Source organism: Trichoderma atroviride, chromosome 7 (genome assembly GCF_020647795.1).
Source record: "Trichoderma atroviride chromosome 7, complete sequence".
Classification (NCBI taxonomy): Eukaryota; Fungi; Ascomycota; class Sordariomycetes; order Hypocreales; family Hypocreaceae; genus Trichoderma; species Trichoderma atroviride.
In genome coordinates this window covers 3,254,447-3,281,520 of record NC_089406.1, presented here as the reverse complement: position 1 = coordinate 3,281,520, position 27,074 = coordinate 3,254,447, and the positions used below count along the sequence as shown (strand labels likewise).

The following is a 27,074-nucleotide window of genomic DNA, read 5'->3' as shown; positions in this document are numbered from 1 at the left end:
GCGGAGTTTTTCATGCACAACTATCCGCCTTTTGCGGGGAAGGCCTGCTGTTGTATCATTCCATCCGGGGAAATTTCCGGGATTCGGTTGTTGTATTTGAGAGCCGAGAATCGAAACACTTGCGAACATGAGTCTGATCTTACGTTGGAGGTTAACATTGAAGCCTGAACTAAAAAGTCCAGGGTATGGACCGCCTGGTGTATGCTAATGCAGCAACTAGCCTTTTCTGAAAGAGAAGTTGAGATGCATTCCCAGGAGTGCTGGAGTCCATGGAGTTTGGACTTGAATACAATGATGTGCAGACATCTTATTGGGTCAAAACTGTTGTTCCGCGGTTCAAAGAATGAGAACTGGTTACAAGTACTTTCTGCACAATTAAAGAGGAACGCCAGGAAGTGGTTAGTTATTATACTTTGTTCACATTTGCATGTAAATGCCAGTGATGTGTTTTCCATTTAGTAATTGTCTATTAACATATAAATAATCTTCCAGATATAACTATAAATAGCTTTGCTCTTCTCTTCTACGTGAAACCTCATCCAGCATCCATGTCCGTAAAAGTTACGGAATACGCAGTTACCAGCACAGGCTCACTGCCACAGCGATACCTATCAAAACTTGTACCAGTGACGAGGATGCGATATTGGCTGCGTTTTTAAAATCTCTGCTATTGTTTTGGACTTGATTAGCTTGTAAGCATGCAACGCTTCCTGGCTGACCAGCTGAACCACGTGGGCTCGCACTATCATTTCCAGCCTGGGCGAATCCAGCCATGACGAGCCAGACTTGTCGAATAGCAGCATCGTAAGCTGTAAAGTTTCCGCGGCCATGGTTCTCGTTACCATAGCGAATTTGGAATGAGTCGCTGGTGTTGGAGCTCTTGGCCGGGTGAGCTGCAGCATTGTCAGTATAGGCAGATGCCTGGTTGAGAGGAACAAGAACCTACCAGATGTCAAGCCAAATCCTTGGCCATTGTCTAATTCAAGCTCATCTACGCAATCAGAGGGCAGACTATTGGTTTGGCACTGCGTGCCTGCCTCAAGTGACTTTTGGAGAGCACTTAGACATCCATCAGAGAGCAGTCCCGAACAGCTTCCATTGGTTGGCCCAGCGCCGGATTGTTTCAGCTTCAAGCTGCTGTAAACATTACGGCACAGAAACCAAGACGAATCCGCTCCAGAGATTACGCCTGGTGGGCCGTTCCACTCAATCTGCGTGCCAGTAACGAATTTACCAGAAGCAGAATTTCCACCTGGTATGTCGCTGGCAATTGAAATCGACACGGTCCAGTTATCGCTTTTCTCTCCTGGATATTTCTGCCGGATGTTGTATCCGGGGATACTAGCTGAGCCAGTTGCGTTTGCGCTACGCATTGCAAGATTCCAGTCGCTGTTGGAGATGCCTTCAGCTCCATTGTCAAAGAAGTCTGCAGAGGCATCTGCAGAGCAGAGGCTCAGCAGAGATGTGATTAAAAAGATATTGCTCTTCATTGTAAAGAAGGAGGAAGCAGGGATGATGTTGATCTCAGAGAGTGAGGGAATTGTCAAGGTACGAGAAGTCAAAAAAGAAAGAGAATGACAGAGTGAGTTGAACTTATACCCTGTAGTGAGTACAACTGAATCTCCTTTTGCCAGTTGTCAGCTTGGTTGCCATCTCTAGTTTAGGTAGTTCATGTAAGTGGACTCAATCTGATTGCTTAATCTCCGTTCCAAACAACTTGCGGTAAAGAAATACCATGGCTGTTACTCAATTGGCGAAACAACCACCTGATGGATCGAACCGGGATATGTGATTAGTATGGAATAAGCATAATGACGCAGGGATCGACTTGGCTAGTTTATGGAGTCGCGGATCTTCAACCTTCTTGTGCTCTCCATCTTACCAAACTTAATCGTGCGTTAACCAGATTGTCAACTAACGTCCAGGCTTCAACCATAATAAGCAAGGCTATGTACGAACAAGTATGGATATGCTGCCAAGAACAATGGTAGTGTTACCAACAGGATTTTTAGCGCAATGCAAGGGTACAGCCTTGCAACTCAAGCTGCGCGAGTCGGAAAAAGTAAGCCTTAAGTGTGTCTGTCGGCTAGTCTAAATATATGCTTCATTTTGATTAGGAATCAGACAAGTCGGCAGCATCAAAATAGAACTCTGACTGTATGCCAAACAACCATATACGAGGATATCTTCTACATAACGTCACTGTTAATGATAGGCTAACCAAAAGCATTCAACATTGAGCATGGCCTAGATGACGCCCCTTAAATATCTCCAGATGACTGGTTGCGGCGACACAGGGTTGACAAGCCCCGTGTTCAGCATACGTATATTTGAGCAATGCTGCGGTCTTTCGAGTTGAACTAGTGTTGTTTCTGGAGATAAGATTACCCCGAGGCCGCTGCTCATCATGCTTCTATCCGTACTCCACGTATCAGGGGGAGCATCATAGCGGACCATTTGGTGTATAGGAAACTTATCTTCAACTGTGTTGTAAACTGTTTAATGTCTTTGATCTCCTTGAACTGAACCTTTGTACTTTTCTTCTCACTGCGAAGGATATTGTCGCGATCGACAACCTGCTATGCCTCTCGACTGTCTTTCGTAGCACAGCATATTTTAGATCCACCTCAATGCTATTGCTTAAAGCCTTCTTCATATACAATTTCTCAGAGTTTTGGAATTAGCCCTTGACAACAAGGCACTGCCATCTATCGAGGTTTTAACAATTATCGCAGATAGTCTCTTCAGAGCCTTGTATGTGTGGTTTCATCTAGCTAAATACAAAAAACTAGCGGCAGCTCATAGAAAGCGTGTGCTATGTAACAAACATCATCAGCAACTATCTGAAACTAAATCGGGATTCGGTGAAAAAAAGCGTGCATAGGAACCAGATCTTTCGCTTGTATATGGTTGGAGCTATAGATGTCGAAAATACTGCGATGGTAGTCAAGGCTTGCTTCTATGCAAGTTATGCAAAGCCTACATAATCCAGCCCGACATATTTTTACTACATGTGTGCTGGCAATAAATCCTTTTTGTCTCCGCAACAAGTCTTTTCCACTTCCAAGAAACTCCAAGAACCATCTCCTGAAGGAATGTGAAGCATCAATCCATAAGACTGCAAGATAAGTGAAGCATGTTATGGCAACGCCATGGCAAATCATGAATAGTGCTTGAGAGTTGCGCGAAATACACCAATTTAGCCATCTGAACGTGATAGGTATATTCTGTAATACTTGGCGTCTTGAGTTACGTTGGCATGAGTTGTTAACGCAATAAAGAGTTGTAATATTAGTTGACTGCTAGTCCTGATAGCGAGTTACTAATTCATATCCTGTTGTTCAATTTCCATGCCGTACCGCTCAACCACTCAGACGCCAGAAACAATAGGGGCGTCTCATACTCTGCCAAGATAGCCAGCCTTGTTGATATAATAATACACTTAGTCTCCCAGAGTAGACTACTCGTCAGACTTCCACTTCTTCCTCCACTCACTGTTCGGAGCACCATACGATACCGTCTCCTCTCTCCTCCCGTCTTCCCTGCTCTGCCTCTCCTCCTCCATCCTCTTGTCAAAGCGGGCCTTGCACTTGTGGCTGCACTCAGCACACGGCGCCGAATCAATCACAAACGTCAACTCCACCATCCAGTCGATGAGTCGCCGGACCGAGCACCCCCACGACGGCTCGGCATCCTGGCCGAACATCTGCTTCTGCCTCTCGCAGGCCGTGCCAGAGTTGGGAACAGGGGCCTGCTTCCCCGTCCTGTGGCGCCACTGGCCAGCCCAGTAGACTATCCGATTAATGGCCAAGGCGCAGTCCTTTTCGTAGGGGCATGGGCACAGCACGTAGCACCAGAAAAAGGTGCACATGTTTTGTTGCGTGCTTTGGGCTACTTTAGCCTATTTGGCTGCAAGTTGCTCGATTTCCGCGTGCGGGGCGATGTTCGGCGATCGGAGAGTTGCTGGGGGACATGGAGAGCTTGCGCGGTTTAAGGAATGTGGCCTGTTATGGCAACAGGCACACATGTAGACGAGTATCAGAGTCAAAGACGAGAGATGGGCATCTCAATGGACCATTGCAGAGAAGAGAAGAGCTGCGTGAGCTGTGGCGTGGAAAGGGGGAGAAAAGGAGAGAGGAGATGTGATTTACGACGCAGCGTTGGTAAGACATTGCAACGGATGGATGCGACGCAACAGCGCCAGCGTTTTATTGATTTGATACGCCAAAGACACGGCACAACTCATTGTCCAAGAACTGGAAGCGAGGCCTGTTAATTGGCAAATGGCAGCCGTGCTGCTCTTCTAGTGCGTCATCATATCGCCTGATGGCTGTCAAGAAAAATGAGACGTGATGTCGATAGTTTTTGCGCCGCCAGCCTCTCACAGCATATAAGACAAAAAGTACCCTCCAAGTAGCCCTATAGTTGTATGCGCCACTGTGATGAGGCTTTTTTTACAGTTGTGAATTTTGATGAAATATGACTAAGGCTAAATTTAGAAGAGAAGGGGGATGTCTTTTTATCTGCCAAGGGGCCCTTTGAGAGCAACTGCCGATACGAGCTACCCCATGTGTCCAGTCACGTTGCCAATCCACTATGCCTAACACGCTTTTCAATGCATATTGCACTCTGGAAGTGAAGCTGAGTAGTAGCATCAGAACGCGCGTTACTTCGCCTCTAGGAGAGCAACAGTACTAGTTGCTCAGAGAGCGGGCGTGTCGGCGTACTGGTTGAAGGCAACGTCGCGGCTCCCGGCAACTCCCAGCTGGTCGACCTGCTGGCGGATCTCGCGAGCTTCATCCGCCGTCAACTGGACCTTCTGGGCGCCCCAGTTGTCGTCGAGATACTTGATCTTCTTCGTACCGGGGATGGGGAAGATGTCGTCGCCCTGTGCAAGCAGCCAGGCGAGGGCCAGCTGAGACGGACTGCAGCCCTTGTTTGCGGCCACGTCCTTGAACTTGTTCACCAGCTGCATGTTCTTCTTCATGTTGTCGCCCTTGAACTGCTCGACCGTCTTGCGGAAGTCCTTTTCGTCCAGCTCGGCGGTTGAAGTCACCTGTCCAGTCAACATCCCACGGCCCAGAGGCGAATATGCGACGGTGGCGACGCCGAGCTCTCGACAGGCCTTGAGGAGATGCTTCGACACCGGGCCCTCGGTTTCCAACGCCCACGGGTTGTACTCGATCTGAACAGCGGCAATGGGGTGCACGGCGAATGCGCGGCGCAAGCTCTCTCCAGAGATTTCCGAGAAGCCAAGGTGCTTGATCTTGCCCTCGCTGTTGGAGACCCTCGATCAGTAAACAGAACAAGAATGCCGACGACTCGATAGTAACAAGTATCAGATAGGAGCAAAGGGGTGTTTACCTCTTCAGCTCTGCCAAAGCCTGAACCGTCTTCTCGATTGGCGTCTTTCCGTCAACTCGGTGCGCATAGTAAAGATCGATATAGTCGACTCCGAGCTTCTTCAAACTCTTCTCACACGCCGCCTTGGCATACTCGGGGGGAACTGTCGACGCTCCCCTTGTAGGAGCCATCAGGCTGAACCTCTGCAGAGATGCCAAACTTGGTGGCCAGGAAGATGTCGGCACGGCGCTCGGGGTGCAGCTTGAACCACTTGCCAATGAGTTCCTCAGAGTCTCCGTATGCGTCTGAAGTGTCCCAGTGGATGCAGCCCTCCTTCCACGCATGGTCAAGCACGGCGAATCTTGTTTCATCATCTCTGGTATACTGTATCAGCCAATGCCTTTTCTCTTCTCCAATTTCGTCTTACCCAATTGCGCCATAGCAGTCGATGCCGATACCCATAAGTCCAAACCCAATGGCGGGAATTTCAGGGCCATACTTGCCCAGCTTACGAGTAAGAGTAGCAGGCATCTTTGATATGGGAGTAGGTGATGGTGTTTTGATGTTGATTATATAATTGAGAATGTACTTGATGTGATGGCAATGTTAGAAGCTTGAGTGTGATTTGAGTGCAGTCTCGAGCTTCTTCATCAATTATATATATACCCTATTTGCCATTCTCTCACGGTAAACTGCTGGTAGCATCATACTGAAACGCCATCGTTCGACGTCAAATCCGCAACCATCTCCAACATTGAATCTGCACAGAAAATACTAATCATCTGTAAAAACCGCTATGTCCGGCACCCACCACGACTTGATGGCTTCAAGCCCCTTTTAAAGCTCAAGTAAGTCATCCAACATATCCCCATTCAGATTCACAAACCAGATTCAGATATCGGTCTTTTCGGCTCAGCTCCGAGTCAGCTCCGGGTCTCTCACTAAAGATTTTGCGGAGTAGCGGAGGTGGAGTGGGGCAAGCCCGGCAGAGCGAATAAGCGGTTGTCGGAGGAATTAATTTGTCTGATGCGCCCCCCATATATAAAGCTTGGGGGGGTCCAAGACAAAATAATTGTTTGTCATCTCGCTACCACTCATGTGCATTCAAAAAGCAAATCCAAGACAAACTAACTCTTGTCGAATCATAACAGGAGAAGCGATATAGATTGAGTTGAGATGGATCTAACCAAAATAGCCATGCGTACCGGTAACATCCGGCAGCCCAAAGTAGCCGATGCCAATGCCCCAGCACGACGTCCTGGGCGTCCTCGCATGAAGGATAGTCTGCCTATAGATCCAAATGATAACTCGGTGGGTAATTACTTGAGAGCTAAGCCCTTTTCTTTTGCCTTTCCATGTAGCAAATAGCAATCACAGACAAGTACCTGGCTAACTTGTACTCTCTTACAACAGCCTCGCTCTCGCATGCGGCTTGCCCAAAGATCGTATCGTAACCGCAAAGCAAATGAACTCACAGCCGCAAAAGAGAGGGCAGACTCGCTGGAGAAGGCTCTAAACAGCACTCTCGATGAATTCATCAAGCTTCACCAGATGTTGCTGGGCAAACAGGAATACATGCCGGCAGACTTCCTGATGCAGCTCCACGCAACAGCCACGAACATTATTGGTATTGCCAAGAATGCCCTGGCTGATAATCCGCCAGAACATGAATATCAAGCGGGCGAAGTTCTCATGTCAACGGATAGCGACGAATACGAAGATGATGCCATCGACATTGCCGCGCCTATAAACTCTGGCAGTTCTTACCCAAAGCCTCCATCAATCTCTCAACGGATCCTTCGCGCGTGCCTCGATATCGCTGCAGATAGGCTCAAGCTGCCGAGAGTACCCTTCATGCGCATCCTCCCAGCCCTCCTTCTGCCGCTCCAGTTTGAAAGCGAGGACAATATTCTCAGACGAGCTATGCAATATCTCTCTCTTAGTGGCGAGGAAGCCCACCTAGAACAAGAGCGTTACTCTGCCAAGGCAGGGTACCTACCCAAGATGATGCGCCTGATTGAAGGGCAGACGCATACTCTAGTGCCACGAAAACCACAACCCGATATGCAGCGTTTACAATTTGGGTGCACGCGGACGGTAATCTCGACGGCAGTGCCGGATCTCCAGGGAGAGTGGCTCGAGCCTTTGGACGTAGAAGAATATCTCGAGCAGCGGGGGATATTTGTTCGAGAGGAGGCACCAGACGACGATTTGCTGAATCTGGCTATCCCCGCTGGTAGCAAACTCTCTGCGACGATGACCAATGTGAATGAGACAGATGCCCAGCCATCAGACATGCAAAATCAGACTTATACCAATAACATACCAGACACTACGAATCACGATGAGCTCGGCATTGATCACGACTACGGTATATTCGACCACCAGCGTGATGCAACAACAGCATTTGCAGCCTCTCTTTGGGATGTCGATGGAACAGGTATATCGCCAGAAAACACATCAATGTGCAGTTCCGAGCAGATTAATATTACGATAAACCTCGATACCTTGGTCCATAAGCTCGTGTCCAAGGCCGTGTGCTTGGGAGCCTGCCCGGGAATACGAAGAGCGCATGTTGATGAGGCGATTCGGGGGTCAGTGGTATGGATGCAAGAGACGTATAAATGAGATGTGTAGATGGCTTCTTTATCACCTCTACTTTTTTTTTTTGGAATATTTTCTTTTCTTTTCCATTTGATTTTTATCCATAGGGTGGTTGTGTGGAGTTTTGGCGACTGAGTTCTGGCAGCAGGAATACCTATGAGAAACTACCCTCGTCATTTCAGCGAGAGCTATAAATCTAGATGATTAACTAGTAAATAGTAGCTATTGGAAAATGCAATCATTATAGAATTTTATTATAATTGAAGAGTTACTTCTGTGGAGGGAAACGTATTTGCCCGTTGAATTAGAAATGGGTGTACCGCTTGCGAATGAAGCTAAAATGAAGCTTAATAAATAGACCACCCTTGATGCTTCACAGCATTTTTAACCTCCCCCGATGGTCTTATAAATTTCCGCTAAAATCCCACCCACTACCGTTTTCGTTCGAAAATATTGGCAAATGAGACTCTCCATATGCTTTAAAATGGATGCTAAAATCGCTGCGAAACAAGATCTAGCTTCACAGCATTTTTAACCTGCTCCATGCTAGTCAGTAAGAAAAAGACAATCTTTAACGAAAGTCGTTTGTTATTTATAATCTAAACGAGCGTGCTAGAATTGAGCAAAGTTGAGAGCATCATATACTCGGTAATGACCGTCCGCGCCATTGCGCTCCAAATGTCCACCATGCGTATATCACTCGTATGTGTCAATCTGTTACCCGTACATCTCCAATCCGCCACCAATCTCACCATCAAATCGTCCCCCAACTCTCAACTCTCTTAGACATCTCGCACCAATCTGGCTCCAGCCCAGGGATACAAGTAGTTCCTCTGGTACCAGTTGATGAAACTCTTTCTACCAGCCACACGCGGGTGCGTCGCCCACGATCCGCCCAGCACGATGTTATGCTTCTCGTCAAAGAAGTCAGTCGTGTAGAGAGGATACAGGCCCATGGGGGTAAATCCCTCGTGCGGGCGCAGGACGGTGCTCGTCCATTCCCAGACGCCGCCAAGCTCAGCTTGGCCAGCGAGTGAACCGCCGTTGGGAGTTACTGGGATAGGGTGCCAGTGGAGGAAACCGGTATTGGAGTTGCTGAGATCGACGAAGAGAGAGGAGGGGGAAGTGGTTGATGGGGGTGTTTCTTGAACACCATCATTGACAAGGTGTCCATTAACAGCTGGCACCTTATTCACCAACTTGCTCTGCTTCGCAATGTCCTTTTGCTTCTCTGCGTATGCGTAAATGCTTTCGGCCTCTTCCATGGTAGGGATTCTGCCACCCATCCAAGAAGCACAACCAGCAAGCTCGTCATACGAGGCAAACACGGGCCAGTCGAGAGCATATCTCAGGGGCACCAGTCCATAGACTGTGCGCACGGCCTTGTCTTGGATAAAGCTTTCGGGAAGCTCGCTGAGAATGGGCTTTCCGACTGTGGTGGCGTTTGTGTTGTGGTGATAGTTGGGAGGAATGATGGACCAAGACGCGGGGAGGTCCTTGATGTGAGATGAATAGAGGTACTTGGCGTACTGGTTCCAGTTAGCATGTTGTAAATGTTATGAAATGTAATTAATAGTTGCTCACCTCTTCGTTGGTGATGGCTCTTCCTTTTGCCTGGAAGGAATGGACTTTTTGCTGTCTCGCAGGCTTCTCGTTATCCCTATAATAAATGGTTAGAGAAAATTGATCCATTTGTATGTCTTGGGAAAAAAATTCTTACCATCCAAGATGACGCTGTCGGTCGAGCTCGTCTTCAGGATCGTCCATTCCAATAGTGATAACCTGCTCTGGGATATCAAACCATTGATTTGGCACGCGCGCGGCGTATGCCTTCTGGGCAATCTTTGGGAAATCCGGAGTCACCGTGTGTGGTGGCGGGAGGACCTTGTCACTCTGAAGCATCATGTAAAGCAGAGTCTCGACATGAAGCACCTCGTGCTCGAACCCGACCCAAATGGCTCGCCGGACGTCCTTGTCCAGCTCATCTTTCTTGGCGTAAAGTTTGCAAAGCCTCTCGCGAACAGCGTCTTGGTATTTCAGGATTTCCTCCAACGCAGGCCACTCGTCTGGGATTTCAGAGTGGTTGTGGCAGTGATCGGGGTTATCGACGTCGGGATCAATGCCTCTCTCAAAGATGGAGTGAAAATAGACGGGCTCTGTTCCACCAGCGCCTGTCGTCTTCTTCAGCTGGATGTCGAGGAAGGTGGGAATGTGGCCGAGGTAGAAAATGCATGCATTGCGCAGCTTGATTGGCTTCTCGTTGAGCTCTTCATCGGGAAGCATCTTTCTAGTGACGGTGTCCCACAACTCCCAGAGATTCTCCCAGTCAGACCACGTAGGCAGAGCCTCCTTGGCGTAGATCTCAGGGAGTCTTGTGAAGGGCAATTTTGCTTTTTTCAGCATGTGCAGCCCTGAGAAGACTTGTCAGTGCTGCACTTCCAAGATGACGGTAATTGAAACGTACCATATTCATCATTGCGGCTCCATTTGGTAACCTCATCGAGGCCAGCCGTCTTCCACAGCTTCTCGATACCCACTTCTGAGTACTTGAAGCTCTGCTCAATCTTGATGCGCTCATGCGGCTTGATGATGTGACCAAGAACTGAGGAGATCTCAAGGGGCGAGACAAACGCCTGATGGCGGCCGCCGTCGATGTCGTAGACATACTCGCCGGTGACGTGCCAATCTTCGACGTTGAAAACCTCATCGCCGAGAATCTCATTGGCGTGAGCGAGGCCATTGAGGACGAATCTAATTTTCGTTTATTAGTTTGCTATATGAAGTAGTGAATAGACGGTCTTACTGGTGTGTGATTCCTTTGCTGTCTGAACAATCTAGTGTCAGTATAACTGGTTACCATTCAATCAATGCCTGCTACTAACCGTTGTATGCGTGACTATTTGCAATTCTGCTGTTAGCTCACAAGTCTTTCTAATTTATGAAAATGAATTCCAACACTCAAATGCACTTACTAAACTTTGTCAGGATTCTGACATGAGTCGACGCCGATAATCATGGCATCTGCGGGCTGCAGCCCCTCTGCAAACGACTTGAGAAAACCAGCCGCCTCTTCGCGGTTGAAGTTGCCTAAACGGACATTAATTAGCAAAGATGATATTTAAATCGTATCAAGAAAAGGAAATAATGTCATACCAAGACTTGAGCCAAGATGCACGATGCACTTTGGCCGGTCCAAAAGTGACTCCTGCTTGAGCCATTCGCGGCCATCGTCGTAGGTACCGAGCAAGCCGCGGCAAGTCACGAACTGGAACGCGGGCACTTCTGCCAGCGTGCGCTCCAACTCGGTCTGAGACAGGTCCAGCGCAAAGTAGTCGATTTTCTTGCGGGCATCTTCAAAGGCCTGTAGCAAAAGACAGATTTTGCGAAGGTTTCTTCATCGCCAAGGGCAAAAACGTCAGCATTAATGTCGGCATAGCCAGATTCACTCGCTGGAATAAGAAAGCAACAATGACATCACTGGAACTGACCCGCTGCCCAACTCCACCACCATTGCCCCCTGAGGAATCTTGCTGGCAATTTCCGCCGACGACTTCTTCAACAGCTCGATCTCGTAGTTGGTCAAGTAATACTCGTCCAGATATGTGATCTGGACACAGATTCTGGTTACACGCCACTTCTAGCCACCCGAGAAGCAGTTTACACGTACATCTTCAAAGAGCTGCAGCCCCTTCTCGTCGTATAGAAGCAGCGTGGGCAGCGTGCGAGGGCCCTGCTCGGGGTTCATCTGTGAGAGGATCTCGTCCTTGAGGTTGATTTCGACACGCGCATTCTGGATGTCGATAATGTCCAGCGCCTTGACCGTGGCCAGGTCGGTGCCTTTGAGGGCCATGGTGTCGTCTGAGGGGGGCTGCTGCGCAAGGAGGACGGACTCCTTGAGAGCTGGCATTGTGGTTCAAGTGTGATTATCGTATGCGTCGTGAGGATAATGTGTAGCGTGTATGGAAGCGTTGATTATTACGAGTCAATTCATATAGTCTCGGGCCAATTCGAGTCAACAAACAGAACAAGCAAGCATGGAGTATCAGAATGAGGGGAACCGACACCAGGGCACGGCTGGCACCGATCTATATATATTGCCTGGCACATCTGATCCCTCGCGACTCAATCCAGGCACCCGCAAGCCGCCAACAAGCGCAGCGTCGGACCACGATCTACGTAATGTGCAGGAAGCCACCGGCGGCGCGAATCCTCAGACCGGAAAGGCCAGGCTCTGCCAGGACGAGGCACGGAAGAGAGCCCATCATCGACAAGGTAGCGGTCCTAGTCCTAGCCTCACTCATCCCACATGCCACGCCCGCAGCCCCAAGAACGCCTCCTCCCCGATATGCCGACGAGCCTATCAACTCGACACGCCGCCCACAAGCTTTTGCGGCAGCGTGAAAGCTTCAGGGCCTCAGGAGGGTCCGCCAAGTACCTACGAAAACTACATACCTACGCCTACGCACCCATGATGCAAGACACCGGCCCCGAGACGTTGCTGTGGAACCAGCCGGTCGGACGCCATGCGCTCCTGGAATCAGGCATTGGTCAGGATGATCAAGCGGTACATGGTAGTTCCGCAAGGCTTCTGAGAAAGGCCCGCACTGTTTGGAATCATGGGGTTATCAGCCCCCCAGCAGGGCTGCTTGTCAACGTGCAAGCTCCATTGGAAGCTGGCTGACAGCTATTAATTCCGTCAAAGATGGGGGGCACGCTTCCGCGGAAGACGCTCACGTAAATTAATCCGCAAACAGGGCCCCTAACAAACCGATTCAACGGAATGTACTCGTACCTGAGTCGATTTGAGTTTGTGCCTACCCGCCTATACTAAGATTCCATGTAAGCTTGAACCAATACGGATAATCCTCAGCATGATGCTAGGACGACTAGCAGACGCAGGCGTGGAGACGATGGCGCGCGGCTTTCCACAAGTGCGTGCGCCAATGGAGTTTACAAAGTGGTCCAACTTTCAGGCCTTGTTCAAGGGATGGAGGACAGATTTGTCACTGAAACATGGGCGACGAACCGAAAGGATTGCAAGGCTGTTTACAGGGATGCACAATGGATACAGAGAAGCGGCCAGAAGGGGTAAAAGAGCGTCATCTAATTGTCCTTTGCTTTGCTGTTCACGCTACGGTTCCACAGCTTGGTGTAATTTAGATAGTCTCTGAGCTGCAGCACCGTGAATCACTTTGTACCTACTGTGACTGGTTTCTCGGACAGCTCGGGGCGCACAGCAGTTGCGAGTTTCCGTTATTACAACTTCCGTGAAAGGGATTATCAAGCTTATCCACTAGTAGTATGTATATGCTTTATCTTTTTTTGTTAATACCTGTATTGACGAACATTGTCAAACAAACGAGACGACCTCTGATGCTGGTCAAGGTTAGACACATGGTCATCAGATTCCCCATCTCAGCCGGCCTTAGCCGCTCCGCTCTCTCGTGTGGACACCCGCATTGAGAGACCCGGAAGCTCATGGCAGTGCATTTGGGGACCGTCAGCCCTGTGCGTGCTCAGTAAAAGCAACATGTCCAGCACCGATTGACACGAGCAGTGGCGCTATATAGGTTCTGCTTTACATAACAAACGTGACGACAGCCCTACAATAACGCCATTTCCCCCATGGATGGCAAAGCGTGGCCTATATAGCAGCTGTCAGCCCGCCTCTCGCGACAGCTGATTCTCTCCTTTTATCTACTTTTCATCGCCCGCTTTCGATCAAGTCAGATCTCCTTGTATCTGATCCTTTGTCCATCCATTACGGAATATATCGTGTTAAATCGCGCGCAACGGTAACGCTACCTATGTCATGTATCATGTACCTTACAGACGCGACCCACTGGACCGTTCCCGCAAGCCTCACCACAGCTAGAGGAGTCAGATCGAGCCATAAGCGGCTTACGCGAAAAGCCCGTTGTACTTACGATGTGTCGCCGAACCAGCTCTGATAGGCCGTCTCTTGATTCGATGCTGTTATCGCGCTCTTTATATGATACAGAATACTAATATTACTTGTACTACTGATAATCATTCTCCAATCGCGAGCATTGCAGGATGTGATTCCCCCGCCAACATCAGACGCCGGAGCCATAGCTCCTCGCATTACCAAGACCGGCATGTACAGTAAACGAGCGCCCCCAAAGATATGCGGGCCCGGATGCACCCGGATATCGCCAAGAGCTGGTTGAAAGCAAGCAAAGAGGGGTATGCATTGCTGAATCCCACCGGGAACGATTTGCCTATGGAGTGGAGCTTCTGGGCAGCTCTTATTCACAATTGTGGTGTCGCAGAAAGTTGCCCAACTGGATTATCAATGAAGAGCCATCGGACCAGTCGACTAAGCAATCCGCGCCCAATCACAAAAGCAAACGGAGAAAGATGCCACCAATTCATCAGCCTCGAACGGAATTAATGGACATAGATTCCTAATCACAAAGCAAACTACGATGGCTATGCATAGATTGGCGCAACTTCTGCCGGGTCGGACTCCACATGGACCAATTAGGTTAAATGTGCAAAGGATTAGTATTACGACGCTACGTCGCCGTGCTTTGGTGAGCAACATAATATTCATTTGCTTCAGAATGGGCTGTTGAGTGTGAATCGTACGACGAAGCGGATCATGGCCTTGCAATGTGCTAGATGTTTAAGCTTGGCGACGCTGATCTCCAGTGGTTGCCGGACCAAATTCGTATAAAGAGGCCAGAGACGGTATATAATCGAGACGAGATGAATCGCCATCAGCCCTATATCAAGAAACATTACAGTTTATATCTTACTGCTATTGCTTTTACTTGACTATCCTGCTCCTATTTGACAGCTTTTGAGCACGGTTTCATGTGCTCTGAGTTTTCATAGCATGGCTGTTCAGACGTGGTAATTCCGGACCCTCTGTTCTGAAGTGAATGGCAACATGCCTACAAGTAAGGGTCGCAATACTAGTCTCAGTACCAAACACCATGATTGAAAGACGGTGAGATACGTACTGGCAATGCCATCCATTGTCTCATGCGGTTCATGCGTCCCAGTAATCTGTTAAATCGGCGCGGATATCATCACGACGGCTGTCCTCGATGTACATTAAGGGTTACCTGAGATCTGGATCGCGTATTAAAGTTGGCAGAATCTAATTACGGAGTGAGGATGTTTTGTTAGCCTTTGATTGACTCAATGGCCTTTAGGTGCAGATTTGAGAACGTGACTAGTGGCTGTATGGGTTTTGCTAAACTTTTATACTTGTGCGGGCGACAAGTTTTGACATGATTCAAATCTGAAACGACAGGTTTCTCTCGACTAGGGTTGGAAGATACGCTTGCAGCCCTATATTCGCGGACTCAAGTGAGAAAACCGTTTGGTAGATCAGCAGCTAGTGTCCCAAAAACACCCAAGTGCAAGTCGTCCGAGTCAGTCGAATAGCTTATAGTAAATGGAGACTTTCGTTTGACAGGTGAATCAACGACGTGAGACAGCCCCTTGTCGTCAAATATGCGATAGAGTTGACTGGCACAAGGGGAGATTTGTACATCTCAGAAAGAACGTATGAAGGTGAGCGAGCTGGAATCAAAAATTACATGGGTGGAAGTAGTAGATATAGTTGAAGTAGTAGAGGACCTTGATAGATCGGTGTAACTTGACTAGAGGTAGCTAAAGAAGTTTAACCTAGCCAGTCGCAAGTCTAGGAAAAGATGGCCATCACACAATTCACTTTGTGATATTTCCTGGATGAAACAACATTCTCAAATATCTGAATCTATAGCCCCTATTTCAAGCAGAGTATAATTGGATTGGTTGAAGGACGCAATATGATCCACATCTCCCTAACAAATCACATATCAACTGTTTTTCTAGCATCACCAACTCACAGCTATATGTGCGAGCTAGTGCTGTCGAAACTTGCTCAAACACGCTCAACACTCTCATACTTTACATTTATCCAACCAATACAGAGTCATTTGCAACAGTTTATTGAAATGATCGCCGTTTCTAATTAGCATTTGTGGAAAATAGTTTTATGCTGCTCAGTGAAGAAAAACGGGCTCACGAGCGCTCATTACGCCCTATAAACAAGGGCGGTTAATAAGAAAAGAGATAAACGAGCCCCCCCTGACAAGATTTTTTTTTGCTCTTTCTATTTCATATTTTTAAAATCCTCAAAATGGTGAATTAACAGCTTTTCCAAACTAAAGATACCGTAAAAAGAAGGGTAACTCAACAATTCGGACAAGATGGACATGAACGCCGCCTGGCTTTCCGGGCCTATCCAGCTACATTCAAGCCGTGCGTTCGAATGCGACGAGCTCACCGCCGAAGAATGCGACTGGTATAAGCAACGATGGCACTACTGGTATGAAGACATCCAGATGCCCAGAAAACAGATTGGTCAACTAACAAATTCCCACAGGTACATCGCCGACTATGTCTTTGCATTGCCAACGGTAGCCTTTTTCATGTGCACCATTGGTATTTTCATCATTGGCAATGTTACATCACAGATTTTTGGTTATCGCAGATTCAGAGGGCCTCCATTATGGACAAAGCTAATAGCGAGTATTCGATACCTCGCGTATCGCGGCTTTCATGTCAAGTCATTGCATTGGAACTCGGCTCCAGTTGGCATCTTATTGCTAGGACTTGCCGGCACAGTTTTCTTTTTCTGTAAGTTGAGAGTAGAAAGAGCGTTCACACACCAATCTCAGATCCATATGAACTAATAACATAGCAGGTATGGATTTAATTCCGCAGCCTTATTACTGGCCTAGCGAGATATATGGCAATTCGCCAGCACTGGCCACCAGATCTGGATGGATGGGCCTGGCTTGTATGCCATTTATATTGTAAGTCATCTGAGCACGGCAAAGGTTTTACAATTGCCAACGAGATATAGTGCAACCGCGAGCAAGGCAAACTGGATTACGTTATTTACTGGAGTATCTTACGAGAGACTCCAAGTTTTCCACAGATGGATATCTTACGTCTTCTTCATCCTAGCTCTCTTACATACCTTTCCATTCATCGTGTACCACATTCGGTGGCATGACATGGAAAAGCACTTTGCCTCCAGTCTTGTATTCTATTGGACTGGCATTGTCGCACTCCTTCTCCAGGCATGGCTTACTTTTGCATCCCACAGTACAATACGGTCAGTGGTAATGAACAAGTCGTAGATGCAGTCAAAGAAGCTAACACAAAGTGCAGAAACCTTGGGTACGAGTTCTTCAAGATGACACATCTATTTGCTGTTGCCATCTTCATGGTCATGTTCTTTTTGCACTGCGGCTATACTCTCACCTCATGGTAAGGGCAATTAGCCACCACTAAATACAATGATACAGTCGTTGACAAAGACGTAGGGATTACTTCATCGCCACCGCGGCTGTTTACGTCCCTTGTTATATCTACCCCTGGCTTCGGACTTGTTTCAAGTACGGCGTCAACTTGAAAGCTCGATTATTTGTGGAGGACAGTGGCTTTGTTCGCATTACGATTCCGGCAAGTTTCCACTGGGTACCAGGACAGCATTGCTTTCTACGGTTCACAAGCTTCGGCCTCCTCCATGCTCTCTCGACCCATCCATTTACAATCTGCTCCTTGCCTTTAGAGAAACCAGTCGAGCAGTCTGAGCTCACATTTTTTATTCGACCGGAGAAGGGGTTTACTGCCAGGCTGTACCGATTCGCTCTGGAAAACCCTGGTGGTTCGGTACCCGTTCTTGTAGACGGGCCATACGGAGGTATCAACATGCAGAGATATCAGGACAGTGATCATCTTCTTGTCATCTCGGGTGGTTCAGGAGCTGGCTGGTGCTTACCATTCATTGAACAAATCGCTGCTCACCGCATGATATCAGCTGATGAGGAACAAGGCCAGGCTGTGCGTGCTGATGATAAAGAGGCCCCTGCAGCTGAACGCGTGGGTAATCGCAGCAACTCTAGGCCTCTTTCCTTGCGTGTCATCTTGGCAACTCGAGATTCTAGCTGCCGTACCTGGTTTCTGAGAGCAGTAAGCGAATTGCTATCGAAGCATTCAGAAGCTGGTTCATCATTCAACACCGACATTCAAGTTGAAGTCTATCTGACTGACAAAGCGATCCAACCGGCAGACCTGGAAGACAAGCCAACAAGGGATCCTAATGCAAAGGGATCCATCTCATCAACAGAGAAGAATATTACGAGGGAAGAGGGACGCAATATCAATGTGCTTGAGAGAGATTTCGAGGGCCGGCCTCAACTGCCCCAGATTATACAAGAGGCAGCCAGTGTCGCGGAAGCCGGCCAATCTCTTGGCGTCTTTGTTTGCGGGCCAACGACGATGCAAAACGATGTACGCAATGCTGTCGCTAAAGAAAATCTGAAGATTCTTCAAGGTTCAAGGACAGGCGCAGTATATTTACACACTGAGCATTTTTCATGGGCATGAGCAAATTTGCAATAGGGAATGCATCAGTTCGGTATCAAGTTGGGGAGTACTGTCAAGAATTGCATATTATTAGAAAAGGAATATACATTAAAACTGAAATCAATCAGACTTGCGTCTGCAACCCACGTCCATCTAAAACAACTAATTAGAACTCTAAGGCAATTCCGTTCTGACCCATCACAGCAGTGCCGGAATCAGCGGATCTAGTACGAGAATTCCTGTCCAACAAGCTTCTCGCTCAGCTTCCAGAGACGATCTGCCTCTACTCTGCTCGTAGCCCAAGGCCTAACAGTATCTGTGTACGGGTCTGAGATACGGGAATCTTGCAAATATTCGCCGTTATACCCTAACACGGATGTCAATATGATTTTCTTCTCTTTTCTTCTCTGAATTCTCTTCTATTGAAGAACATCTAGGATAAAAAGGTGAATAATGATACGTACCTTTCAGACTGGGCTCAAAAGCAGCGTAGATGTGAGTGGCCACACCTCTCTCAGGAGTCTTCCATGGGACTTCATCCCATATGATGTTTCCAAGGGATTTGTCGAGAGCCGCTATAACCTCGGTCAATAAGAGCAAGCATACTTATATAGTCGCAATAGATATGAAAGACCTACTCATTTCTGGCAATGCAACAGTAAAATCAAAATGCTCAACCAGCTTGGTCGCTATAACGCCTGGATGAAGACTAAAAGCCGTTAAACCGTGGCTTGCCCCTAGTCTGTCCGCCAAAGCAAGGCACATGAGAATGTTGGCCGTCTTGGATTGTCCGTATGCCTGCCATCTATCGTACGACTCGCCGTCCTATTTTACAAAACTCTCAGTTATCAAGTAAAAATTGGAAATTAGTGAAAAGGAGGGAGAAGCAAACACTGAAATTATAGTCGCTCCATCTGATGGGGCTGAGACGATGCGCTTCGCTAGAAATGCCAACTACTCTTGGTGCTTTAGAAGCCAAGAGTTTATCCATGATTAGATTGGTGAAAAGAAAATGGCTGAGATGGTTGCTTGCGAATTGTTCTTCATAGCCGTCAACTGTGAGCTTGAAATCCGTGCCCATTATACCGGCATTATTGACCAAGACATCAATATGAGGCATGTCTGTCCAAGAGTTGATGGTAGCAGCAGCCTCGCGCACTGCGGCGAAAGAGCCGAGGTCTAATTGAACCTTGCGAACATCAATATTGGGATGAGCCGTCTTGATGGCATCAGCGGTTGCTTGCGCCTTGTCCAAGTTGCGTCCCGCAAGGATCAGAACAGCAGGTTGAGCTTTGGCTATGGTCTGAACAAAAGTGCCGCCGAGCGAGCCCAGAGTGACACCGGTTGTCACAATGACTTTGCCCTGGATTTCTCCCGAGAGATCTTTTAGCAGGTCGTCGCCCGTGGTGTTTGTGTTGTATTGGCGCAACGTTTCTGATGTTTGTGAAGAATGAACTTCATTTCGTTCTGGGATTCTCTCAACACGAGCATTTGGCTTGATTTCTACCTCGGCCTTGCCATGACCAGCTTCTTGTGTAACAGTTCGCACGGCTCTAAGCGCAAGAGCAGATACTTGGTTAATCCATCGAGAGACAGATTTGGTTCCAGTCGGAGAAGAGAGTTTGGCCATAATGTCTGTATTAATATCTCTCGACAAAGAGTGAGATGATGTTGGAATTAGTTAAGACCGCGGCGGAGAGACATCTTATATAGACCCTATGTGCCACTAAAAAGAGCTGTTGATATGGGCGACGAGCAACTTGGCAGAAATAGCTATTGCTTTGATTGTCCAGTCAACCGAGTATGATCAAGAGATGACTGCTACGGGTACCTACATGATCTAAATTTATCATAAACATCTGTCGGCGCTTAATACAGGTTAGAGTGATTCCATCACTCAGTCCTTTCATCGCTTACAGTGGATGTTTCCAGACATGGGCATATGTCTTCAGAATATAGAGTAATATCGGAACAAAGCTCCCAAAATGTATCATCCAAGTGTTTGGTGGTAGTATTATTCATGTTCCTATGCACATCATGTTATCAGTTCAGCAAGTAATATCCTTGTACGGCTGGCGATGTAACCTGATTCTCACCCCTGATACGTCAGCCTCAATACGCCCGCAAGATTCGCCAATAAAGATGTCACATTTTCGAGAAGACATTGGATAGAGTATTCCATCATGTAATGGCAATCTATTGATTTCCTCAATAGCGATCCCCATCGTCAGTAATGTCCGATCCTAGGCAATGGCAGGACATTTTCGACGTTTTGGGTAATTCTTGTCAGCCGACTGACCTATCGGATGACGAGCAGTTGAAAACACGGACACGAACCTTATTCGACCCTTGCTCCCACAACGGGCGTCGTCTCCCTATATAAAGGAGCAGGATGCCTTGCACTTACTGCAGGGGAAATAACGAGGGAGGTCAGACATAAAAATAAGTACATGTAGTCATTATCGTTGCCATCAGGCTATATAGCAGTGCAACAAAAGAATGACTTGACCTTGAGGACTCCCTTGACTCTTTGAGAAAAGTTGTCCTTGGCACAGCCTCAATAAAGAGGTTGTAAACATGTAGTATTGTTAAAATCTTATCAATACTATTATCTGATTTGATAATCTTCTTATCCGCTGATATATCTATACATAACACATGACACTAACCCTGGCAGACATCTGGCCCATCACATCGGCCAATCAAAAACTCTGATTTTCATCTATTTTCTCTCCGGCTCTAGCCGTTCAAGCTGCCGTATATATCAAGAAGCTGCTCGAATACATATCCGGGCAAGTGAACGCCGTTTTCCGTGACTAAATTTGAGATGAGCTCCGGGGGCTGTAACACACATAAATCATTAGTTATTCCAGTATGGCATTGGGGAAGAAAATGTTTGAAAACTCACTGTGTAATCAACAGCATCCTTGGGCTGCTTGCTTGATTCCGTAGCCGAGAAATCCAGCACCTCCTGCTTATAGCCAATATCCCTCTGGTCCAAAGGAAACTTGCGCACAAACTTGTGTGTCTCGGCAGCAACATAAAACGGAATCTTGGCCTGCGAAGCCAGCTTGGCCACCTGGAACGTGCCAATACGAGAAATGATGCCCCCATTCTGGGTCACAGCCTCCGCACCCACAAACACCATGTGAACCTGTCGCAGCAGCCCCATGACATGTGCCACGGCCGCCTCTGGAATCTCCGCGACCGGGATGCCCTTGCTCCGCAGCTCCTTGACCACGCGATCGCTCTCCTCGGCGCGCACCTCGTCCCGCACGTAGACGACCCGGAACTTGCCCTCGCTGTTCTTGGCCGCCCGCTCCAGCAGCCCCGTCACCGATCGCGACGCGCCGTGGGTCAGCACGCACTTGCCCTCCCGCACGAAGCGCCAGCCCGCTTCCGCAATGCCGTTCCTGGCTGCGATGGCCCTACTCGCAAACAGGCGTCCATTGCGCAGCAGGTGCTGCCGTACGGCGTCGAAGCTGCCGTCCTGCTGCTTGAGCGACGAGACGAGGTACTGGAGGAAGAGGTCGGTGCCCGCCTGGAGCGGCAGCGGGTTCTCGACGGAGGCCTTGAGGAGGTCGGAGTGGGATTTGACCGTGTCGAGCGTCTCGTATACGGTGGTGGAGGGGACGGTGTTGAGGAGGGCGATGAGGGACTCGATGGCGGCGACGGGTTTTGTGAGGTCGGGGTCGGACGCGAGGAGGTCTCTGTAGGTGGCGACGATGCTGACGGGGGTTAGAATCAAGCTGGAAAAGACTCGAGAGAAGCATCGAGGGCGGCCTACTCAAAGGTGGAATCGTTGGGCTGTGTCCGCAAGGGAAGCTCGGTTGGGATGGACTGCGCAACGGCTAGAATGCGACAGTCAGTATCGATTCTCCATCGTCGCATGCGCGCAAGTATAGCATACCAGCTTCTGAATCGTTTGCCATTGTGCGAATTGATGTGGTAACGGTATATGAGATGGAGCGGTACAAGAGAGTGAGAATCCCGAGAGCAGATGTTTGTTTGTCGCAGCAAGGAAGAGAGAGCCTGTGTATATGCTTTTTTCCAAGAATGACTCAAAAGACGGCAAAGCTTAACCTTGTCCCAGATCGCAGCATCTGAAAAGTTCAAGCCACAAATGGCGGGGTAAGTTTTCATTCCCTCCTGCTACGCCACTCAGCCACTGCAAGGCCCCTGTAGCTCGACCCCTCCAATCCGCCATTTCAGGGTCGGTCCCCGTAGCAGCTTCACTAACAAGTCCTCGGCAGCGCCCATTCCAGGTCGGGCAGATGGCGCCCAATAGAGGCCGAGATTGAGAGCGTTTTGATCTCCATGCCCTTGTTTGTTGCCGGATGTACTTGCAGCAAGCACGGCAGCGACGCATACAAAGGCGGTACTTGTTCTACCTGGATCCCCCACCGCCAATCTCCAGTCCCGTCTCCATCACCAAAAACAACAAACACCGTTACTCTTCCAATAGCAAGCGCCGTCTTTTCTTTGTTCGATACTCTTTATATATCTGGTCTCTATCCCCCAGCTCCTACTGTACACGATCCGATCAATTGCAATTCTTCATCCAACATGGAGGCGCTCGACCCAACCACCGGCCAGCCCCTCCCCGGCGACGCCATCCAGCGCATCCTCTTCGTCGCCAACACCGTTCACGTCTACAACATCCCGCCTCTGGCGTCCATGCGCGGCCACGCTGCCGCCTCCTGGACCGAAGATCCCGCCCGGCACATCTTCACCGCACGGCTGCGCGTTGTTGAAACGTCGTTTGAGAACGCCGACGCCGCGTCCAGCGTCAAGATCGACCTCGTGCTCGAAGACCCGTCCACCGGCGCGCTCTTCGCCGCCTCGCCGTACAACGACCGAAGCGCCGTCGAGCCCGTCGTTGACAGCAGCCGCTTCTTCGCCGTCACGGTCAAGGATCCGCAGGGACGGAAAGCAGTGCTGGGCATTGGCTTCGAGGAGCGCTCCGACGCATTCGACCTGGCCGTGTCGCTGCAAGAGGCCCGACGGAGCCTTGGGTGGGAGGTCGAGCAGAGCCACGGCGCAACAGAGACAAAGGCCAAGACGGAGACAAAGGACTACAGCTTGAAAGAGGGCGAGACCATTACAGTAAACCTCGGCGGCACAAAGTTTGGCAGAAGGCGGCCCCCGCCAGCAGAGGAATCTACCTCTTCCAGCTCAGCGGATCTACAGTCGTTTGCCCTTCCACCGCCACCGGCTGCGGCACCGGGAGCTTCGTTTTCTCTGCCGCCACCACCGAAAACCTCAGATGTCAAAGAGAAGAGAAAGTCGCTAAAGAATTTGGGGTTTGATGACGGGCAGTTTGGAGAGTTTGCGTAGAAGGGAGAAGGAAAAGGAAGCCGAAGAAACAATGAGATTAAATGACACTGTGCAATTGCATAGACAATAAATTACAACATAGACAGCCTTTCCAGAATTAATTGTTAATATCCACCCAGCCAATTTGTTGATACAAGTCCCTTGCTTTCATTTATGCCACTACTAGTATTATACCATTATTTCTTTCTCCTAATGCACGATGAATGTGATATGTGATATGCCCAACTAGATCTACGAAACATTAAACTGATAGATGCTACAATTTTTGTTTTCCTTTGTTAATTTTTCCTTCTTTAAACGAGCAATTCTGTTTGTAACTTGCTGATGCTTTTTGTTTTGTTTTGTTTCAAGCGCCCGGCCAAACAAAGCTGAGAGTTGGAAGACTCATGCGCTTTTCCTCAAGGCACGACGATAGCCTTTCCCTCACGTGGGATGGACGCAGCTGTGAAATCTCCGTTGCATTGTCGCTCTTCTGGTATGTGTACTCCAGGCCATGGTTGCACAGATCTTCGCTCTCGGTATCAGTCTCTGACCTTGATTCGGTTTCCTCTTCGGTATTGTTGGCAATCTCGTTGGTGTCTTCTTCCTCTCCCTCTTGTACTTCAACCACTGTGTCGAGGACTCTAGGCTTGGCCATATCGGATGGACAGAGCTGAATATGTTCTTGTGAAATCTCAGATCGATTTTCAGACGGAACAAATTCCTTTGAGCCTGCATTGAGCGGTGTCGTGCGTGGCATGGGCGATGGCGCCAGTGGGTAAAACATCCTACGCTGCTGTACCTGGTCCCAAGTATCTCTTCCCAGCTGCTCCATCTGTAATTCGCCCAGCCTAATAATGATTGCTTTTTCTTGGCGAGCGGCCTCGGCCAATTTTACTTTGATGAAACTCATTCGCTTGCGGAGCTTCCGCCTCTGCTTTCCAATATGCTCTTTGGCATCAAGTTCTTCCTCTATCAAGGAATATTGGTGGATTAACTCGATCGCTGTGAGTGAGTGCCTTTGAAGAGACGCCGTGAGATATGCTCGTTCAGAATAAATATCTTCATATGACCGAGGTTGGAACATGAGATTCCAAGCCGGCGTCGCATTTTGAGGGTTTCGTTTGCTTCTGCAGCGGGGGCTACTTCTGGTGTCTTTCTCAGCATCAGGAGAGCTCCCTCTTGAAGTGGATAATGTTGACATTGATGAACGGGAATCGAATGAGTTTGCACGTCGGGATGATGGAGATGATGATGCTGGAGAGAGATCTCGACCAAGTCCTCGGACCGATTTCTCGGAGATTGTAATTGGTTCCATATCCCTAGAATGATAGTTGAGAGATGAATATTGGATGGTGCAGCGATACGTTGCCAGAACGGTGATGGCAGATTATCCCCAGTTTATGAGTCCTAAGCCAAGACCAAAAGCCAGTGTCTACACACCTAGAAGCAGCTGACCATTTTCAGCCGTTGAAGCTATTGTTCTCACGAGAGTTCAGCCAAAAGCTCAGCCCAATGCCCAGGCCTGGATTTATTTGTTTCAAGACCCAATGTTAAATGCCGCCACCGCCGCCACCAACATACGCCTTGATTGTTTGCATTGGGATTTTTCTACGCTGCAGGGGCTTTTCTCCGGCTATGCGGGCAATGTCAACCAACACAGTGGCGCTTCGTGGGCCGTGCTCTGATCGCTTCTCGTCTTCGAACGCCACTCGAACCAAGATCACATCCGGATCGCTAGTTGGCAAAATAGCAGACAACGACGCTCGACTATCGTGGCGCATCATTGGCTCGGTATGTGTAGATTAGACTCGAAGAAGAATGGGATGGAAGCATTGACGATATAGTATGCACATCTGCTGCTAAATTCGGCACCGTATTGCGAGCATGGCAAAGCTAGAGACGTAGACATGTCATTTCTGCTTCAGATGGCAAAGCCGTCGTGCTTTGGAGGGTCGCAAAACCGCCACAGACCGGCTCTCACGGCGGCTCCTCGCACTGATGAAATTTCGTCGCTCGTGACTGATCGATTGATATCGCTATACCGAACTTCTTCGTCTGCGTCTTCTGGCATATTTAAACTCTTCTCCTCTCCTTCAGCTGAGGGTATTCTTCTTCGCCTTCTCTTTTTTCCAACATGCGCATCGGGGTGATACTGCTCCATGATGTTGACGAAACAATCGGTTGACACTTCAGACGCCAGAAACCTCATAATTTCGGCGCCCTCGGCCTCTTTTCCTGGCATAACCAAGTGTCTAACCAGTAAGCCCACTTTAGCAATGCCGTCTCCGGTGAAGCACAAGTCGCCAACCTGTTTTTGCATAGCTTTTATGCTCTCCTTGGCAGTCTCAGCGTAGTCATCCGCCTTGAGCAGCCTCTTGGATGTGCTCGGCTTCCAAACCTTGAAATCTGCTAGATAGATGTCAACTAGCCCATCCATCAACTCCAGAGATGCTAATGAATCGTAGCTTGAGGTGTTATAGATGATGGGGACTCTCAGCCCTAGCTCAGCCGCGTGGAGGATGCTCAACGCCACCTGAGGCACCACGTGCTCGGGCGTGACAATGTTGATGTTGTGGACGTTGCCCGTCTCCTGGAGCTTGAGATACCACTGGCCTAGCTCCTCCGGGGTAAGGTCCATTCCGTTACGCTGGTGGGCGATGTCGTAGTTCTGGCAGAAGATGCACCGCATGTTGCACCCACTCATGAATACGGCGCCGCTGCCATTGTGCCCCTGGATACACGGCTCTGGCGCTACGTTAGCAAGCAGTCTTTACATCTCACGTGGGTTAAGGTTGTGATCTGGCGCTCTTCTTGGCGGCCACTTTCACTTTGGTGTCTCAAAAGAAGGCAGACGCCTACGGACCTTCGCCAAAATGCGGCGCTATGACATTGACCTTTGCCTTGTCGCCAATGAGGCACATTCCAGTGGTCTCGTAGCGATTGACGCCGCACAGCCGGGGGCAAAGATTGCAGTTGCGGAGGTGGGCATAGGCCAGCGAGCGCTTTTTGGCGGCGTCGCGGGAAGAGAGTCCAAGATACCGGGGCGTGTAGTCGTCCAGCAGAAACGGCGGGGCAAGGTGAAGGTGTCTCTTGGCTGTCCACGGCCAGCGGCGCTTCAATGGGACTCGCTGCAGAAGACAATGCCTCGTGAATGGAGATGCCATGGCGCTGGAGGCGAGACGAGATGAGACGATACGGGGAAGTGGAAGCAGACAGGCCCCTTGCAGGACGGCTGCAAGCCTGCCGGATTCGTCTCAATCGGAAGCATCTATCTGCACGCTGCTACCTCTCCGCAGACACAAGTCAGTGGCACAGAGTGGCACCGGTGTTGGTGGATGCTGTTTAGATCAAAGGGAGTAGATGGAGCAAATGAACTGGAGTCGTGGATTGATTCTAGAAACCTTCGAGCT

At 49.0% G+C, this 27,074-nt stretch overlaps 15 protein-coding genes across 15 annotated transcripts; 4 read left to right on the top strand and 11 right to left on the bottom strand.

Moving 5' to 3' along the window:
* Positions 1 to 611: 611 nt before the first annotated feature.
* On the bottom strand, positions 612 to 1,490 carry TrAtP1_013075 (uncharacterized protein; the record flags this gene model as incomplete). Its single annotated transcript, XM_066115783.1, has 3 exons — positions 612 to 667; positions 744 to 893; positions 947 to 1,490. 3 exons carry the CDS (start codon positions 1,488 to 1,490, stop codon positions 612 to 614), a joined length of 750 nt encoding a protein of 249 aa, XP_065971883.1.
* Positions 1,491 to 3,460: 1,970 nt separating this feature from the next.
* TrAtP1_013074 (uncharacterized protein) lies at positions 3,461 to 3,871 on the bottom strand (the record flags this gene model as incomplete). Its single annotated transcript, XM_014088721.2, has 1 exon — positions 3,461 to 3,871. The coding sequence occupies one exon, from the start codon at positions 3,869 to 3,871 to the stop codon at positions 3,461 to 3,463; it is 411 nt and encodes a 136-aa protein (XP_013944196.2).
* Positions 3,872 to 4,702: 831 nt separating this feature from the next.
* Positions 4,703 to 5,071, bottom strand: TrAtP1_013073 (uncharacterized protein; the record flags this gene model as incomplete). Its single annotated transcript, XM_066115782.1, has 1 exon — positions 4,703 to 5,071. The coding sequence occupies one exon, from the start codon at positions 5,069 to 5,071 to the stop codon at positions 4,703 to 4,705; it is 369 nt and encodes a 122-aa protein (XP_065971882.1).
* A 289-nt stretch (positions 5,072 to 5,360) lies between these two features.
* Positions 5,361 to 5,687, bottom strand: TrAtP1_013072 (uncharacterized protein; the record flags this gene model as incomplete). Its single annotated transcript, XM_014088250.2, has 1 exon — positions 5,361 to 5,687. One exon carries the CDS (start codon positions 5,685 to 5,687, stop codon positions 5,361 to 5,363), a length of 327 nt encoding a protein of 108 aa, XP_013943725.2.
* A 506-nt stretch (positions 5,688 to 6,193) lies between these two features.
* TrAtP1_013071 (uncharacterized protein) lies at positions 6,194 to 8,149 on the top strand. The gene is made up of 3 exons (XM_066115781.1): positions 6,194 to 6,417; positions 6,495 to 6,654; positions 6,757 to 8,149. Exons 2-3 carry the CDS (start codon positions 6,520 to 6,522, stop codon positions 7,969 to 7,971), a joined length of 1,350 nt encoding a protein of 449 aa, XP_065971881.1. The 5' UTR covers positions 6,194 to 6,417; positions 6,495 to 6,519; the 3' UTR covers positions 7,972 to 8,149.
* A 580-nt stretch (positions 8,150 to 8,729) lies between these two features.
* Positions 8,730 to 10,350, bottom strand: TrAtP1_013070 (uncharacterized protein; the record flags this gene model as incomplete). The annotated part of the gene is made up of 3 exons (XM_066115780.1): positions 8,730 to 9,476; positions 9,532 to 9,607; positions 9,668 to 10,350. The coding sequence occupies 3 exons, from the start codon at positions 10,348 to 10,350 to the stop codon at positions 8,730 to 8,732; spliced, it is 1,506 nt and encodes a 501-aa protein (XP_065971880.1).
* A 474-nt stretch (positions 10,351 to 10,824) lies between these two features.
* On the bottom strand, positions 10,825 to 11,854 carry TrAtP1_013069 (uncharacterized protein; the record flags this gene model as incomplete). Its single annotated transcript, XM_014088720.2, has 5 exons — positions 10,825 to 10,843; positions 10,920 to 11,034; positions 11,101 to 11,339; positions 11,436 to 11,554; positions 11,615 to 11,854. The coding sequence occupies 5 exons, from the start codon at positions 11,852 to 11,854 to the stop codon at positions 10,825 to 10,827; spliced, it is 732 nt and encodes a 243-aa protein (XP_013944195.2).
* A 127-nt stretch (positions 11,855 to 11,981) lies between these two features.
* TrAtP1_013068 (uncharacterized protein) lies at positions 11,982 to 12,842 on the top strand (the record flags this gene model as incomplete). Its single annotated transcript, XM_014088719.2, has 1 exon — positions 11,982 to 12,842. One exon carries the CDS (start codon positions 11,982 to 11,984, stop codon positions 12,417 to 12,419), a length of 438 nt encoding a protein of 145 aa, XP_013944194.1. The 3' UTR covers positions 12,420 to 12,842.
* Positions 12,843 to 16,175: 3,333 nt separating this feature from the next.
* TrAtP1_013067 (uncharacterized protein) lies at positions 16,176 to 18,366 on the top strand (the record flags this gene model as incomplete). Its single annotated transcript, XM_066115779.1, has 5 exons — positions 16,176 to 16,294; positions 16,352 to 16,605; positions 16,673 to 16,784; positions 17,146 to 17,244; positions 17,301 to 18,366. The coding sequence occupies 5 exons, from the start codon at positions 16,176 to 16,178 to the stop codon at positions 18,364 to 18,366; spliced, it is 1,650 nt and encodes a 549-aa protein (XP_065971879.1).
* Positions 18,367 to 18,569: 203 nt separating this feature from the next.
* Positions 18,570 to 19,975, bottom strand: TrAtP1_013066 (uncharacterized protein; the record flags this gene model as incomplete). The annotated part of the gene is made up of 4 exons (XM_066115778.1): positions 18,570 to 18,712; positions 18,810 to 18,920; positions 18,984 to 19,170; positions 19,238 to 19,975. 4 exons carry the CDS (start codon positions 19,973 to 19,975, stop codon positions 18,570 to 18,572), a joined length of 1,179 nt encoding a protein of 392 aa, XP_065971878.1.
* A 672-nt stretch (positions 19,976 to 20,647) lies between these two features.
* TrAtP1_013065 (uncharacterized protein) lies at positions 20,648 to 22,525 on the bottom strand. The gene is made up of 4 exons (XM_014088716.2): positions 22,256 to 22,525; positions 22,133 to 22,196; positions 21,254 to 22,073; positions 20,648 to 21,186 (listed from the first exon to the last, which is right to left on the bottom strand). Exons 1-4 carry the CDS (start codon positions 22,275 to 22,277, stop codon positions 21,085 to 21,087), a joined length of 1,008 nt encoding a protein of 335 aa, XP_013944191.1. The 5' UTR covers positions 22,278 to 22,525; the 3' UTR covers positions 20,648 to 21,084.
* Positions 22,526 to 22,590: 65 nt separating this feature from the next.
* TrAtP1_013064 (uncharacterized protein) lies at positions 22,591 to 23,804 on the top strand. The gene has a single exon (XM_014088715.2). The coding sequence runs from the start codon at positions 22,663 to 22,665 to the stop codon at positions 23,680 to 23,682; it is 1,020 nt and encodes a 339-aa protein (XP_013944190.2). The 5' UTR covers positions 22,591 to 22,662; the 3' UTR covers positions 23,683 to 23,804.
* Positions 23,805 to 24,028: 224 nt separating this feature from the next.
* TrAtP1_013063 (uncharacterized protein) lies at positions 24,029 to 24,319 on the bottom strand (the record flags this gene model as incomplete). The annotated part of the gene is made up of 1 exon (XM_066115777.1): positions 24,029 to 24,319. The coding sequence occupies one exon, from the start codon at positions 24,317 to 24,319 to the stop codon at positions 24,029 to 24,031; it is 291 nt and encodes a 96-aa protein (XP_065971877.1).
* Positions 24,320 to 25,214: 895 nt separating this feature from the next.
* On the bottom strand, positions 25,215 to 25,448 carry TrAtP1_013062 (uncharacterized protein; the record flags this gene model as incomplete). The annotated part of the gene is made up of 1 exon (XM_066115776.1): positions 25,215 to 25,448. The coding sequence occupies one exon, from the start codon at positions 25,446 to 25,448 to the stop codon at positions 25,215 to 25,217; it is 234 nt and encodes a 77-aa protein (XP_065971876.1).
* A 137-nt stretch (positions 25,449 to 25,585) lies between these two features.
* TrAtP1_013061 (uncharacterized protein) lies at positions 25,586 to 26,828 on the bottom strand (the record flags this gene model as incomplete). Its single annotated transcript, XM_066115775.1, has 2 exons — positions 25,586 to 26,409; positions 26,528 to 26,828. 2 exons carry the CDS (start codon positions 26,826 to 26,828, stop codon positions 25,586 to 25,588), a joined length of 1,125 nt encoding a protein of 374 aa, XP_065971875.1.
* Positions 26,829 to 27,074: the final 246 nt, after the last annotated feature.

Excerpts from the sequence above, each read along its gene's own strand:
- TrAtP1_013071 (XM_066115781.1), top strand. The coding sequence starts at position 6,520 with ATGGATCTAACCAAAATAGCCATGCGTACCGGTAACATCCGGCAGCCC. Across the intron at positions 6,655-6,756 it reads TAGATCCAAATGATAACTCG|CCTCGCTCTCGCATGCGGCT; the intron begins GTGGGTAATTAC and ends CTCTTACAACAG.
- TrAtP1_013064 (XM_014088715.2), top strand. The coding sequence starts at position 22,663 with ATGCCCTTGTTTGTTGCCGGATGTACTTGCAGCAAGCACGGCAGCGAC.
- TrAtP1_013065 (XM_014088716.2), bottom strand. The coding sequence starts at position 22,277 with ATGGCAAACGATTCAGAAGCTG. Across the intron at positions 22,074-22,132 it reads CCCAACGATTCCACCTTTGA|CATCGTCGCCACCTACAGAG; the intron begins GTAGGCCGCCCT and ends AACCCCCGTCAG. Across the intron at positions 21,187-21,253 it reads AGGATGCTGTTGATTACACA|CCCCCGGAGCTCATCTCAAA; the intron begins GTGAGTTTTCAA and ends TGTGTGTTACAG.